This window comes from Trachypithecus francoisi, unplaced genomic scaffold (assembly GCF_009764315.1).
Source record: "Trachypithecus francoisi isolate TF-2019V2 unplaced genomic scaffold, Tfra_2.0 Lachesis_group13, whole genome shotgun sequence".
Lineage (NCBI taxonomy): Eukaryota > Metazoa > Chordata > Mammalia > Primates > Cercopithecidae > Trachypithecus > Trachypithecus francoisi.
In genome coordinates, this window is record NW_022681458.1 from 4,615,163 (window position 1) to 4,629,439 (window position 14,277).

A 14,277-nucleotide genomic window follows, 5' to 3' on the forward strand; every position below is an offset into this window, starting at 1 on the left:
TGTGTATATCTATATATACATACATATGTATATTCTCTCTAATGGTACAAAGGTATAAGAAGCCTTCTAGACATCTAAACATTAGTTTTATCTGCAAAGATATTTTAGGTCAAAATCAAAGGGGTAGCCCAGAAAGACAGCATGTTCTAAATTAAATGAAGAAAGGAAAGCCCAGAATCGATGTTCATAACAATGACCATGAAATATCGAGGAAAGGTTCAATGATATTCTGCACACATTGTTACACCAGTAGGCAACTGGGTTATTGTATTAAGGACGTTGATGCATAACATATTACCCTTCTCTTAGAACATATACCTCGTCTTGATGCTGCAGGTGAGCACCCAGATGAGGCACTATTGTCCTAAAACGATTTCTTAAGGCATGTATCAGCGATTCTCACCCCAGGTATCATGCTCCCAGCCTCTGGTCCAAACAACTAGAAATGAACTGCATTTCAAAAATGTGTTCTAGGCTTGATGTGGTGGCTCACGCTTGTAATCCCAGCACTTTGGGAGGCCAAGGCGGGTGGATCACTCAAGGTCAGGAGTTTGAGACCAGCCTGACCAGCATGGTGAAAGTCCATTTCTACCAAACCAAACCAAACCAAACAAAAATTAGCTGGGCATGGTGGTGCGTGCCTGTGATCCCAGCTACTCAGGAGGCTGAGATGGGAGAATTGCTTGAACCCAGGAAGTGGAGGTTGCAGTGAGCTGAGATTGTGCCACTGCACTCCAGCCTGGGTGACAGAGTGAGACTCTGTCCTAAAATAAAAATAAAAATAAAAATAAAAATAAGTTCTAGAAGGTAGCTCTGATTCTTAGAAAGTTCTTCCTTACCTTCATCCCAAACTTTGTTTCCTTTGTCTGCTTTTACAAAATCAATTTGCCATGCAATCTATCTGATGGTATATAGTAGCGGAGGACTCTTTTGCAAACAGCTTATCTCAGGTTTAATCATTTATGTTCCTCTACTTCTTGGAAGCTCTGTCAGGTTTCTGGGTTAGGTGTTGTGGTCTAATAGAGTTCATGGTTCTTGCAATATGGGTGGGGTGCCTACACATGGATACAGCAGTTCGCAGTCATTGTGAGACAGTGATCTTATTGAGATGTTTTTGTTTTATGGTTTGCCTTTAAGTTATCACTGTCATAATGTATTACTTAGGACCTTTAAAAACAGGTCTTTTTTTTTTCTTTTCTTTTTTTTTGAGACAAAGTCTCGCTCTGTCACCCAGGCTGGAGTGCAGTGGTATAGTCCCGGTTTACTAGAACCTCCTTCTCCCGGGTTCAGGCGATTCTCGTGCCTCATCCTCCCAAGTAGCTGGGATTACAGGTGTCCACCCCCATGCTCAGCTCATTTTTGTATTTTTAGTAGAGATGGGGTTTCCCCTTGTTGGCCAGGCTGGTCTTGGACCCCTGAACTCAGGTGATCCACCTGCCTTGGCCTCCCAAAGTGCTGAGATTACAGGTGTGAGCCACAGTGCCTGCTCAAAACACAGATCTCTTAAGTGAAAAATGTTTGCAGCACTTGCTGACTTTGATGCTAATTTTCTTTTTATAAGTTTTGTGTTAAGTAATTCTTTTGCCTGTCAAATGAAGACATGAAATAGAGAACTGAGAAGAACAGGGATGTGCTCTTTCAGCTTGTGCACTTGACAATGAGCATTTTGAAATCAAGACTGTGAAGCAAAGGGTTCTCTAAGCAGACATCAGTGGTTTCTTTAATTATTCAAGCAATGGCTTCACTCTGGCCAAGTTGTGTATTTGTGGCAGAAAAGAACTTACTGCATTTTCAGTGACAGCATACAAAACAGGTGGCTACTAAAACTAAATTTGTTTTGTGCAACTATTTTGTAAAAAGTACTGACTGGGCAGGGTGGAAGGGGAGCCAGCAGGTGGGGAGGCAACTGTAACTTATGTGTTCATTAGGACAAATTCCCTTTGGGGCAGCCCTGTGGTCACATTGGCCACAGTAAATGGGGGTGTCCTTTAAATGGAGTTAGCTTTGTAGAAAGTCATTGTTGATTGTGCTTGGTAAGGCCATTCTAATTGCCTTATAATGTTGCCACCTACAGTCATTGAAGTCAACAAGAGAGACATAGTCTTCCTGGTGGATGGCTCATCTGCACTGGGACTGGCCAACTTCAATGCCATCCGAGACTTCGTTGCTAAAGTCATCCAGAGGCTGGAAATCGGACAGGATCTTATCCAGGTGGCAGTGGCCCAGTATGCAGACACTGTGAGGCCCGAATTTTATTTCAATACCCATCCCACAAAAAGAGAAGTCATAACCGCTGTGCGGAAAATGAAGCCCCTGGATGGCTCGGCCCTGTACACGGGCTCCGCTCTAGACTTTGTTCGGAACAACCTGTTCACGAGTTCAGCCGGCTACCGGGCTGCCGAGGGGATTCCTAAGCTTTTGGTGCTGATTACAGGTGGTAAGTCCCTAGATGAAATCAGCCAGCCCGCCCAGGAGCTGAAGAGAAGCAGCATAATGGCCTTTGCCATCGGGAACAAGGGCGCCGATCAGGCTGAGCTGGAAGAGATTGCTTTCGACTCCTCCCTGGTGTTCATCCCAGCCGAGTTCCGTGCCGCCCCATTGCAAGGCATGCTGCCTGGCTTGCTGGCACCTCTCAGGACCCTCACTGGAACCCCTGAAGGTACGGTGGGGATGGCTTCAGACACACAATGGGGTGGTCTCCAGGCAGGACCTTTGAGAACAAAACAAAATGAAGTGTGTTTGTGTTTAGCTAAGAGACCACAAGTGATGAAAACAGCAGCAACAAACATGATTTATTTCAAGTTCCCTTTTGCACTGGATTGAGGATTGTATGGTTTGAAATGCCATACAATAAAATTTCATTTAATAAGAACCGTATGATTTAAACCGTAGGACCATGGGGCCACCTGTCTTTGAAGCTGCTGGCCGAGGAGGTCACATCTCAATTCTTATTGCTTGTCAGATCCCTGTGTTCTTCTGTTTCTACTGGTGATTTCTGTTCAGCCTCCTCCCCACCACCGGGATGTAGCCTTCCTTTCCTGAGTTGACCATCTACTTCTAAACAGCCTCAGTCTGAGCTGTTTAGGGCACCGTGTCCTCAGTTTTTAATCCCTCTCTTCTCTCTCATTAAGGGATTACCCTCAATGGGAAAGCATATTGAATGGATAAGTGCAGAGTTCAAACCTAGTGGTTCTTCAAATCCCTCATTTAATATGATTGTCAGTGGAGAGTTATTTTTAAAGATATTATACAGATATATGAGCTAATGAGTTGAAGAAATACAATTCACCATCCTTAATGAAGAGAAGATGAGTATCACAGAATGACGCTTTCCCTCCTTGCAGACTCGATGACTAGAGGATTGGCCGATGCATGACCCATGCTGCCTGGATGCATGCTTTCTCTTCACACTCCCTGGTCTTCTAAATCCATCTCTTTCTCTCTCTCTTCTAAAAATGTTCTTAAAACTTTTAATCAACACTTTCATAGCCAAAGTTCAACTTAACCTAGGATACAATTAGTTGTGAGGTCTAAATTATAGTAGGACATCAGGGAAGAAATAAAAATATAAAATTTTAAAGGCACATGCTAAATGTGTTGGGTCAAATATGCTATTTTGAGAATTATACTTTTTATTCTTGATGTGTATAACTTTGGCCAAGTCTAGCAAATTGTCTCTTTCTATTTTACTGTGTATTTATGGTCCCATCATCTCACTTTGGGGGAATTCCCTTGTTGGATGATTACCTAGCAAGACTGTGACTTCCTAATAGAAGAGTCCCAGTAGAGAAGGACAAACAGGGAAGTCTGAAGAAGACTTCAATATGAGACCAGACTACTTTTGTTTCTTTTTTTTTTTTAGCCTTAAGGAACTCATGTTCCCGGGTTAGTGAGGGCTAACTGCTTCTGAGCTATGGATGGAAGACCCTCTGTTAGTGGGTAGAGGTGAGCCCCAGAGGACCTAGCCAGGCACACTTAAACTTGTCTGGGATGAGTGATGTGGAATGATGCAGCACCTTCATAGAATTCATTTTTAGGGAAGGAGTGTTTTGTTTCAAGGATTCTGATCATTTTTGTTGTTTGTAAACATTCTAACTTTGATGTTGCAGCTCTCTTCGAGCCAACTTGGTTTTGTAAACTTGGCTACCAATATGTCTCACAAACACCAGCCACCACCAGAGGAAAATATGCAGCCATCTGCCATATTTTACAAGACGGGCATGCTTTGCCACACTGACTCTCTCTGTGTTCTAAATGTTGGCATGTGTGCACGTGTTGTAGGCACACATGATAAAACTCTCCGTGGTTGTCTATGTCTCACTTTGTTTTCTGTGCTTCACTGCAGTTCACGCAAACAAAAGGGATATCATCTTCCTTTTGGATGGATCAACCAACGTTGGAAAAACCAATTTCCCTTATGTGCGCGACTTTGTAATGAACCTAGTTAACAGCCTTGATGTTGGAAATGACAATATTCGTGTTGGTTTAGTGCAATTTAGTGACACTCCTGTAACGGAGTTCTCTTTAAACACATACCAGACCAAGTCAGATATCCTTGGTCACCTGAGGCAGCTGCAGCTCCAGGGAGGTTCTGGTCTGAACACAGGCTCAGCCCTAAGCTATGTCCATGCCAACCATTTCACGGAAGCTGGCGGCAGCAGGATCCGTGAACACGTGCCGCAGCTCCTGCTTCTGCTCACAGCTGGGCAGTCTGAGGACTCCTATTTGCAAGCTGCCAATGCCTTGACACGCGCGGGCATCCTGACCTTTTGTGTGGGAGCTAGCCAGGCGAGTAAGGCAGAGCTTGAGCAGATTGCTTTTAACCCAAGCCTGGTGTATCTCATGGATGATTTCAGCTCCCTGCCAGCTTTGCCTCAGCAGCTGATTCAGCCCCTAACCACATATGTTAGTGGAGGTGTGGAGGAAGTACCACTCGCCCAGCCAGGTAAACCTCCCCTGTTGCCGGGAACTCCCTCTTCTTCCTCAGGCACCACCCTGGTGGGTAGTTGGCCAGTCTGAACTCAAGAGCATTGTGGACTGTAGAAAGACAATTGTCTCTCTTCCATTGAAATAGTTTGAATGGGGACTTGAGACACTGTACCAGCAAGGTTGGACTCTGTCTAAAGGGTGTTCACGAAGGAAAGTCTAGAACATCCAGCTTATATTCTGTCCATTTTGCCTCACCCTTTATTCAGAAGGATTTTTTTCCTCTAATGACTGTGAGGATTCTGGAGTTCGAATCCAGAGTTGGGGGCCATGGGGTAGAGAGAGACAGAGAGAGACATTTTTCTTACATGAATATGCCTTGGGATTATTTAAACATTGAAATTGTTATTTTTACATGATTTTTAAATGTTCAACATCTGCTGTATCTAGAAAATTATTTGTTATAAAACACACAAAGGGTGCATCTTCACGCAATCGTAAAATGGTTTCTAGGGGAAGTCTAACTTATTACTATTATTGCAGATTATTATGGTGGTAAGATATGGTTGTATTAGATCTACCAGTCTGCTAACATCACACAGATGAGTGGCAAGACTAAACCCATTGAAACCTAATCAAAACAGTTCTAAGAATTGTTTGAACTGAGAATGATATTTACATGACACGTTGTGGCACCATAGGGCCTGTCATCTGTGTTTCCTGTTGTCTCATTACAACAGATTGGGAAGCACTGGCAAACAGCCTGACCCACACAGCAATAATGGGCACTATTGTGGGTCTTGGCTCGTAACCTCAAATGTAATGATCTGATCATTCAATTACAGCAGATTCGTGGCAACCCAGTTATCTTTGAGTGGTTGACTCATATCAGCCCCCCGCTTTTTTTCCTAGAGATTGAGATCAATTTTTTAAGCAAAAGTATATTAAGTGCCATGTTTTCAATACTTTTATTTGTAACAGTTTGAAAATGCTATCTGTTTTCCTGGAGTGATTGCCACCTGATGTAAGAACAGAACCCAGTGGGGCTTTTCCCTGGCTTGCTTTCTTGAAGAAGTATGATGCTAGATGGGATAGGCTGATTTAGTCACTAGTTTTGTGCAAATATGCACTGCTTTGAAATAGGACATTTTCAAGACAAGTGGTATGAATTTGGGTTTTCTCTTCTCTTACTGGCACAGTGGTCATCAGATGAGTTATGCTAACTCCCATTGTCAAAAGGTGCTGGGCTGAAGTCACTTTGGTGCCTGTTATGCTCTTGTCCCTCATTGTATCCTAACCTACCTTCATTGCAGAGAGCAAGCGAGACATTCTGTTCCTCTTTGATGGCTCAGCCAATCTTGTGGGCCAGTTCCCTGTTGTCCGTGACTTTCTCTACAAGATTATCGATGAGCTTGATGTGAAGCCAGAAGGGACCCGAATTGCGGTGGCTCAGTACAGTGACGATGTCAAGGTGGAGTCCCGTTTCGATGAGCATCAGAGTAAGCCTGAGATCCTGAATCTTGTGAAGAGAATGAAGATCAAGACGGGCAAAGCCCTCAACCTGGGCTACGCTCTGGACTATGCACAGAGGTACATTTTTGTGAAGTCTGCTGGCAGCCGGATCGAGGATGGAGTGCTTCAGTTCCTGGTGCTGCTGGTCGCGGGAAGGTCATCTGACCGTGTGGATGGGCCAGCAAGTAACCTGAAGCAGAGTGGGGTTGTGCCTTTCATCTTCCAAGCCAAGAATGCGGACCCTGCTGAGTTAGAGCAGATTGTGCTGTCTCCAGCGTTTATCCTGGCTGCGGAGTCGCTTCCCAAGATTGGAGATCTTCAACCACAGATCGTGAATCTCTTAAAATCAGTGCACAATGGAGCGCCAGCACCAGGTACGGTAGAGAAATGCTAGTTGCTTCTGCCACTTTGTTCTCTAATGCATGAGTTGAGGGTAGGCTGCTGGCCACTGGTCCTCAGATAGAAGCCCTCCTTGAGTTTACAGGAAAGGTGGAAAATTAATCACCTGCTGGTTTCAGCAGGAACAAAAGAATATGAGAATTCTGTCCTTACTTTGATTCTCTAGCTGCTCTCGCAGGAGAATCAGGGTGAGTATTTTTAAGGGCATTAGATTATTTCATAGTAAGACATGTTACAAAGATTTAGATATCAGTGGTTAAAATCCTTTTTTAGAAACAGTTTTTACTGTACACATAATAAAAGCCATATCATATGGTTATATTGTTATCAGTCCTTCATTACATTCATTAAAAATTAAAGGATTAATTATTAATCCTTAAAGAGGAAGAGGCAGATAAATTTCCATCATAAACTCTGCATTAAAATCCCACAACTGCTAATTCACACTGTCATGACTTTTCATTTAACCACTTTCATTCGGTGATAAAAATGCAGTGAAGAGACTAACTTCCCCTATACGCCTTTTGATTAAAACCGGAGACTCCAGAGCCTCTCCTTTGACTACTGGGCCCATTGGCCATTGGCTTGGGATGGTAACTCTGACATGTGGGTTCCATTTCCTCCCATTAACCCACTTGTGACTTAGAGCAACTCACTTGAAACCTCCCATCGATAAAATGCTAGTGGCTGTGCAGGTGCTGCCATCCCATATCTCTCCTCCCATCCCAAGTTTTTTCTTGAATACACCTTTGAAAGCTAGCAATACTCTTCAAGCACTGAAAAGTTCAAAAATAAAAGGGGTCCCTATATTGGTGTATTATTTTTTAGTTTTCCATTGCTGTTATAACAAAGTAACACAAATTTAGTGGCTAAAAACAAAACAGGCCGGGCACAGTGGCTCACACCTATAATCCCAGCACTCTGGGAGGCTGAGGAGGGCCCTTACCTGAGGTCAGGGGTTGGAGACCAGCCTGACCAACATGGTGAAACCCCATCTCTACCAAAAATACAAAAATTAGCTGGGCTTGGTGGCGGGTGCCTATAATCCCAGCTACTCTGGAGGCTGAGGCAGGAGAATCACTTGAACCCAGAAGGCAGAGGTTGCAGTGAGCTGAGATTGTGCCACTGCACTCCAGCCTTGATGACAAGAGCAAAACTCTGTTCACACATGCCCCCACTCCCCCCCCAAAAACTTATTATCTGACAGTTTTGAAGATTGGAAATTGGAAACCAGTGTTGCTAAGCTAAAAACAAGGTGTCAACAGGCTGTGTTCTTTCTGCAGGTTCTAAGGGATTCTCCATCTGCTCACCTTTTCCAGCCTCCAGGGGCCGCCTGCATTCCTTGCCTCCTGGCCCCGTCCTCCATCCTCAGTGCCAGCAGTTTGGCACCTTCTCTTCTCTCTGACCTCTGTTTCCATCCTTACATCTTCTCTCTGACTCTGAGCCTCTTACCCTGTCTTATAAGGACACTTGTGATTGATTCCATTGGGCCCACCTGGCTAATTCCAGGGTCATTCCCCCATCCCCAAATCCTGCACTGAAGCACATCTGCAAAGTCCTTTTCTCAAGTTCAGAGATTGGACTCGGATATCCTTGGGGCGTTGTTGTACAGCCCACCTCGCTGATATGAAGTTGTTCCCACCTCACTGATATGAAGCCTGTGTGAGTTACCAGGCTGTCCTCCTCCCAGTTTCAGGCGAAAAGGATGTGGTGTTTCTGCTTGACGGCTCTGAGGGCGTCAGGAGCGGCTTCCCTCTGTTGAAAGAGTTCGTCCAGAGAGTGGTGGAGAGCCTGGAGGTGGGCCAGGACCGGGTCCGCGTGGCCGTGGTGCAGTACAGCGACCGGACCAGGCCCGAGTTCTACCTGAATTCATACATGACCCAGCAGGACGTCATCAACGCCATCCGCCAGCTGACCCTGCTGGGAGGGCCGATCCCCAACACCGGGGCTGCCCTGGAGTTTGTCCTGAGGAACATCCTGGTCAGCTCTGCGGGAAGCAGGATAACAGAAGGCGTGCCCCAGCTGCTGATCGTCCTCACAGCCGAAAGGTCTGGGGATGATGTGCGGAACCCCTCCGTGGTCCTGAAGAGGGGCGGGGCTGTGCCCATCGGCATTGGCATCGGGAACGCTGACATCACAGAGATGCAGACCATCTCCTTCATTCCGGACTTTGCCGTGGCCATTCCCACCTTTCGCCAGCTGGGGACCGTCCAACAGGTCATCTCTGACAGAGTGACGCAGCTCACCCGCGAGGAGCTGAGCAGGCTGCAGCCGGTGTTGCAGCCTCTGCCGAGCCCAGGTACGTAGGGAATTCTTTGCGTCCTCACTCCGTGTCATTGTCTGGGGCTACTTGTCTGGACTGTGGGCCACAAGGTATTTTCAATTTTGCTTTTCCTGCCATATGAAGTGAAAACTAAAATTACAGGAACATTTAGGAACCCACATGCCCTTTTTGGCCTCGATGGACAGAAATGGCAGAGGTTCAAGGTGGGAGATGCTAAGATTCATGTTTTAGGGCAAATTAAATTTTCCAAAAGGGACATATATGCAGCTTGGAGTTCAGACTCCTTAATTTTGCATGAAGGCTTCTGTCTGGATATCTGAAGGGAGGGGCCATCTAACTGATAATGCCTGTTCCATATCAGTCCTGAGTTCCCCTGGTAGGTTTGGCAGCAGCCTTCTGTGAGGCAGGAGGAGTCTGACCAGAGACACTCTGCAAGCTGGGACATAGACTCTGAAATATTGGTATCTCCAGAGCTAAGGGGTGAAGACGATTTTGACTTTGCTTGGTGCTGAGAAGCAAGTGTCTTAACTGGCAGGAAGACCACTTGGCTCTTATGACCATAGTTTGTTCTATTTCCTTCTTCCTGTTCCCTCTTTGTAGGCCTGGTACAATAAACTAAAAAATGGTGGGAGCCCTGGTGCTGAGAAGGAAGGAGGGAAGATATATCCACCTCTCGATAAATGCCCTCCAAGGGCCACTCTCCCAGGGTACTCAGGTGGGGGGGAGCTCACAGTGGCGAAGGAGGCAGATGCGGCCTTGCTCCCTTGTACCCACTCACTCGCCTGCCCTTCCAAGAGGAGAGAAAAGAAGGAAAGGTGGGAGGAGCGGAGGAAAGAGTAAAAGCAAGTGAAAGGAAATCACCGCAGGATACAGTGGGTGATGAGGGTGGTGAGGATGACTATTTGGGTGCAACTGAGAGGGACTTGGTTTCTCCTCGCTGGTGTCCGGGGCAGAGAGCAGTGTGGCCCACTAGGTTTCTGTGGGGTGCTCCTAAGCATTTGTGATCAGATAAATTTGGGCAACAGTGGGATAAACAAAGTGAAAGAGATGTTCTTTCTCCCTAATTAACGTGCTTTGTGTGTCTCCAACACAAGACAGGAAATGCAACATTTCCAAAATGTATCTGCCTGCAGGAGGCCTCTGTTATGCTGTGTCTTAGCCCCAGGTTGCTGAGAATGGACTTTGGGAATATTGTCACAGTGCGGGTGCAGCTTCTGTCGTCAGGAACGTACATTTCCACAACCCTGTGGCTTTTCGCCCACTCACTCTCCTTCGCTCCAGAACGGCTTCCCTCTTTCCCTCTTCTCCTATTTGGAGGCTTCTCTCACACCTCTCCTGACCCAGCTGACTCTCAGCTGGTAATCTCGAGCCCCATTTCTCCAAGAAAATGCAAGTAAACCTGAAGAGAGCTGTCCCCGGCCACGTCGTCCCACGGTTCCGTGGGTGGCCTATCTCCGCTTCCTCTGCTCCCTTTCCTCTCACCTGCTCAGTGGCACCATCTGCAGTTCCCTTTCTTGCTCTTGTGCCACCCTTTCTCCACTGTACTGGATGGTTACATGCATGATAACATGCATTGCTTCTTTTCTCATAAACACCCTCTCTGATGCTCTACTTCCCCTGTCAGCAGCACTTGTCTCCTTCTAAAGACTTATCTATACTCTAAAGTTCCTTTCCTCTCATCCTCTCTGAGCCCACCCTCCTTTGTCATTCATCCTTGCTCCTCCCCCAAGTGCTCCAGTTGAGGTCACTCTATCTGACAAGGTCCCTGCCTCCGGTGAAGACCAGTGGCCGACCCTCAGGTTGAGCAGCACCTGCTGCAGTGCAGTTCCCCTCCTTCCAAAGCACCATCCTCACTAGTCCTGATGCAGCTCTTCTGGTTTCTGCCTCCCTCGGGTTTTTCATCCTTTGCTCCCCTTCTCTCTGACATGTAAACACTGAAACACCCAGGACTCCCACTTCTTGGACTTTTAACAGTGTTGGTTGGTGTTAGGATCCCCTGCCTGTGACTTCATGACAAACTGGGTAGTGGTTCATGAATGCTAAGAATTTGGTGACGATGAAGGTGAAGCCACGCTCACATTTGTTTTGCAGGTGTTGGCGGCAAGAGGGACGTGGTCTTTCTCATCGATGGTTCCCAAAGTGCCGGGCCTGAGTTCCAGCACATCCGCACCCTCATAGAGAGGCTGGTTGACTACCTGGATGTGGGCTTTGACACCACCCGGGTGGCCGTCATCCAGTTCAGCGATGACCCCAAGGTGGAGTTCCTGCTGAACGCGCATTCCAGCAAGGACGAAGTGCAGAACGCGGTGCAGCGGCTGAGGCCCAAGGGAGGGCGGCAGAGCAACGTGGGCAGTGCCCTGGAGTACGTGTCCAGGAACATCTTCAAGAGGCCCCTGGGGAGCCGCATCGAAGAGGGCGTCCCACAGTTCCTGGTCCTCATCTCGTCTGGAAAGTCTGACGATGAGGTGGATGACCCGGCGGTGGAACTCAAGCAGTTTGGCGTGGCCCCTTTGACGATTGCCAGAAACGCAGACCAGGAGGAGCTGGTGAAGATCTCACTGAGCCCCGAATATGTGTTCTCGGTGAGCACCTTCAGGGAGCTGCCCAGCTTGGAGCAGAAACTGCTGACACCCATCACGACCCTGACCTCAGAGCAGATCCAGCAGCTCCTAGCCAGCACTCGCTATCCGCCTCCAGGTAAGATGTGGGTGTCGGAAGTTCTCCTTGGATTATTTTCCATATGAAAAATAACAGGCTCAAAGGCCATGGTACTCAAAATAAATTAAATTAAAATAAAGGTTGTGTGCCTTTACCTTTATGGTTTTTTACTTTGTGACAGGGTCTGGCTTTGTTGCCCAGGCTGGAGTGCAGTGGCATGATCATAACTCATTGCAACCTCTGCCTTCTGGGCTCAGGTCAACCTCCCACTTCAGCCTCCTGAGTAGCTAGGACTACAGGTGCATACCACCACGCCCGGCTAAGTTTTGTATTTTTTGTGGAGATGGGGTTTTGCTATGTTGGCCAGGCTGGTCTCGAGCCCCTGAGCTCAGGTGATCCACCTGCTGCAGCCTCCCAAAGTGCTGGGATTACAGGCATGAGCCACTGCACCTGGCACCGTTATGTTCTTCATGCCCACCAGCCAGCCCCTACCAGGACACACCTGTGATTGAGCAGGTTGGGTCTATTGCTCACGGAATCCAGGGAGAATGCATACCGTGGCGAAGCGTGGGACATCTCCATAGGAGGGTGGCGGGAAGCACTGGGGAGACTTGAGCTAGTGGCAGGTCATTTTGTGGAAAGTTTAAAGAAATGGAACTTTGGCCTGGATTGGATGTTGTCAAGATGCGGAGGTGATTGTGTAGCTGTATCTTAAGTCTCATCTAGAAGCAGGATGGCCCGGTATAGATTGAGAAGAGCAGTCACTCTTATTAACCAGGATAGGGGGTGTTTTTGTCCTTTTTGTGGTTTGCACCATGTTTTTCTTTTTGTCTGTGTTCAGATAGGGTTACAATGTGTTCTCATTTTCATCTTGCCCTGTCATGATCACACAGTGGACTTGTCTATCGTGGGGGTTCTGTGAGATCATGTGTGCTCTACAGGAGAACCCCAAGGCCATGTGTGCTGGACCAGCTCCCTAATGCGGGGCTGATTCTCTCTTTCTTAGAGTAAACATTTCCATCACAGGAGCTGCTCAGCTTCCACTGTGCTGCATTTACACTGTAAATAGCCCAATTGTGTATGAGGCAAAGGGCAGGTTGAAATGTGTGGAGTGGCAACATACAAGTTTAATAAAATGGCATCTGAGGAGTACCTAAAATTCTAACTAACAGGAAAATGTGGCTCATCTTTCTCAGGATCTTTTGATTAATTTATCGTTAAAAATGCACTAGGCTGGGCGTGGTAGCTCATGCCTGTAATCCCAGCACTTTGGGAGGCTGAGGCAGGCTGTTAACGAGGCCAGGAGTTCGAGACCAACCTGGCCAGTATGGTGAAACCCCATCTCAACTCGAAATACAAAAATTAGCTGGGCATGGTGGCACACATCTCTAGTCCCAGCTACTTGGGAGGCTGAGGCAGAAGAATCCCTTGAACCTGGGAGGTGGAGGTTGCAGTGAGCCTAGATCATACCACTGTACTCCAGCCTGGGCGATAGAGTGAGACTCTATCTCAAAAAAAAAAATATTAAAAAAATGCACTAATGTAAAGAAAATTAGTCAGGGTGGGTGGGGGAAGCTGGGCACGGTGGCTCATGCCTATAATTCCAGCAATTTGGGAGGCTGAGGCAGGAGGATCACTTGGGTCCAGGAGTTCAAGACCAGCTTGGGAAACATAGTGAGACCCCCATCTCAAAAAATAATAAAAAAAATTTTTTAAATGAAATTTTAAAAATAATGGCATGGGCATGGTGGTGCATGTCTGTAGTTCCAGCTAGCTGGAGGATGAGGAGGGAGGATCACCTGAGTCTGGGGGGTCAAGGCTGCAGTGAGCTGTGATTGTGCAACCGCACTCCAGCCTGGGAGATAGAAAGAGCCTTGTCTCAGGAAAAAAAAAAAAAAAAAAAAGAAAGAAAGAAAAGGAAATAGAAGGAATAATAGTGAAAAATAAAAACTTTGTATAAATGCTAGAGATGTGTGAGCAAAAAGGAAATACGAGGATGCAAATGCCTGGGGAGCATATATGTGACCTCTTGGATATAGCACTGTGTTATGTGTGCCCTGCTCCCATGGGCTGAGCCTGGGCAGCACGCTGGGCTGGCGTTGGGCTCCGCAGGGATCTCGCTTGCTGAGTGATAGCTTTCGACAAGGCAAGGACCTATGGCTTCAGCTGTTTCTCTTCTTGTGCAACAAAGATGTAGACCCCAGTGTCCTTGGTCTCTTCTGGTAGCAACAGTTCATGATTCTGTAGATTATGGTAGCCCAGGATTGATTTCTAAAATCTGCTTACATTTTAGAAATCAGTAGTAACCCAGACCACAATGCCAAAATTTAAATAGAGTAAATTCAGAAAGACACGTTTTGGATAACTTCAAATATTTCAAGAAGCAGAAATTGCTTTGGTGTAAAAGGTCCAATTTTTTTTTTTTTTTTTTTTTTTGAGACGGAGTCTTGCTCTGTCGCCCGGTCTGGAGTGCAGTGGCCGGATCTCAGCTCACTGCA

At 46.7% G+C, this 14,277-nt stretch overlaps 1 protein-coding gene across 6 annotated transcripts in view; it reads left to right on the plus strand.

Moving 5' to 3' along the window:
• COL6A3 (collagen type VI alpha 3 chain) overlaps positions 1-14,277 on the plus strand; it is a 92,476-nt gene that overhangs the window by 31,760 nt on the left and 46,439 nt on the right. For 4 of the 6 annotated variants that reach the window (XM_033229777.1, XM_033229782.1, XM_033229778.1 and 1 more), the window contains 5 exons: positions 2,075-2,659; positions 4,346-4,945; positions 6,240-6,812; positions 8,528-9,136; positions 11,213-11,818. In XM_033229777.1, the coding sequence (XP_033085668.1) occupies positions 2,075-2,659; positions 4,346-4,945; positions 6,240-6,812; positions 8,528-9,136; positions 11,213-11,818 (2,973 nt within the window). The remainder of the gene's footprint in view (positions 1-2,074; positions 2,660-4,345; positions 4,946-6,239; positions 6,813-8,527; positions 9,137-11,212; positions 11,819-14,277) is intronic. The other 2 variants (XM_033229780.1, XM_033229783.1) reach the window with 1 other exon arrangement.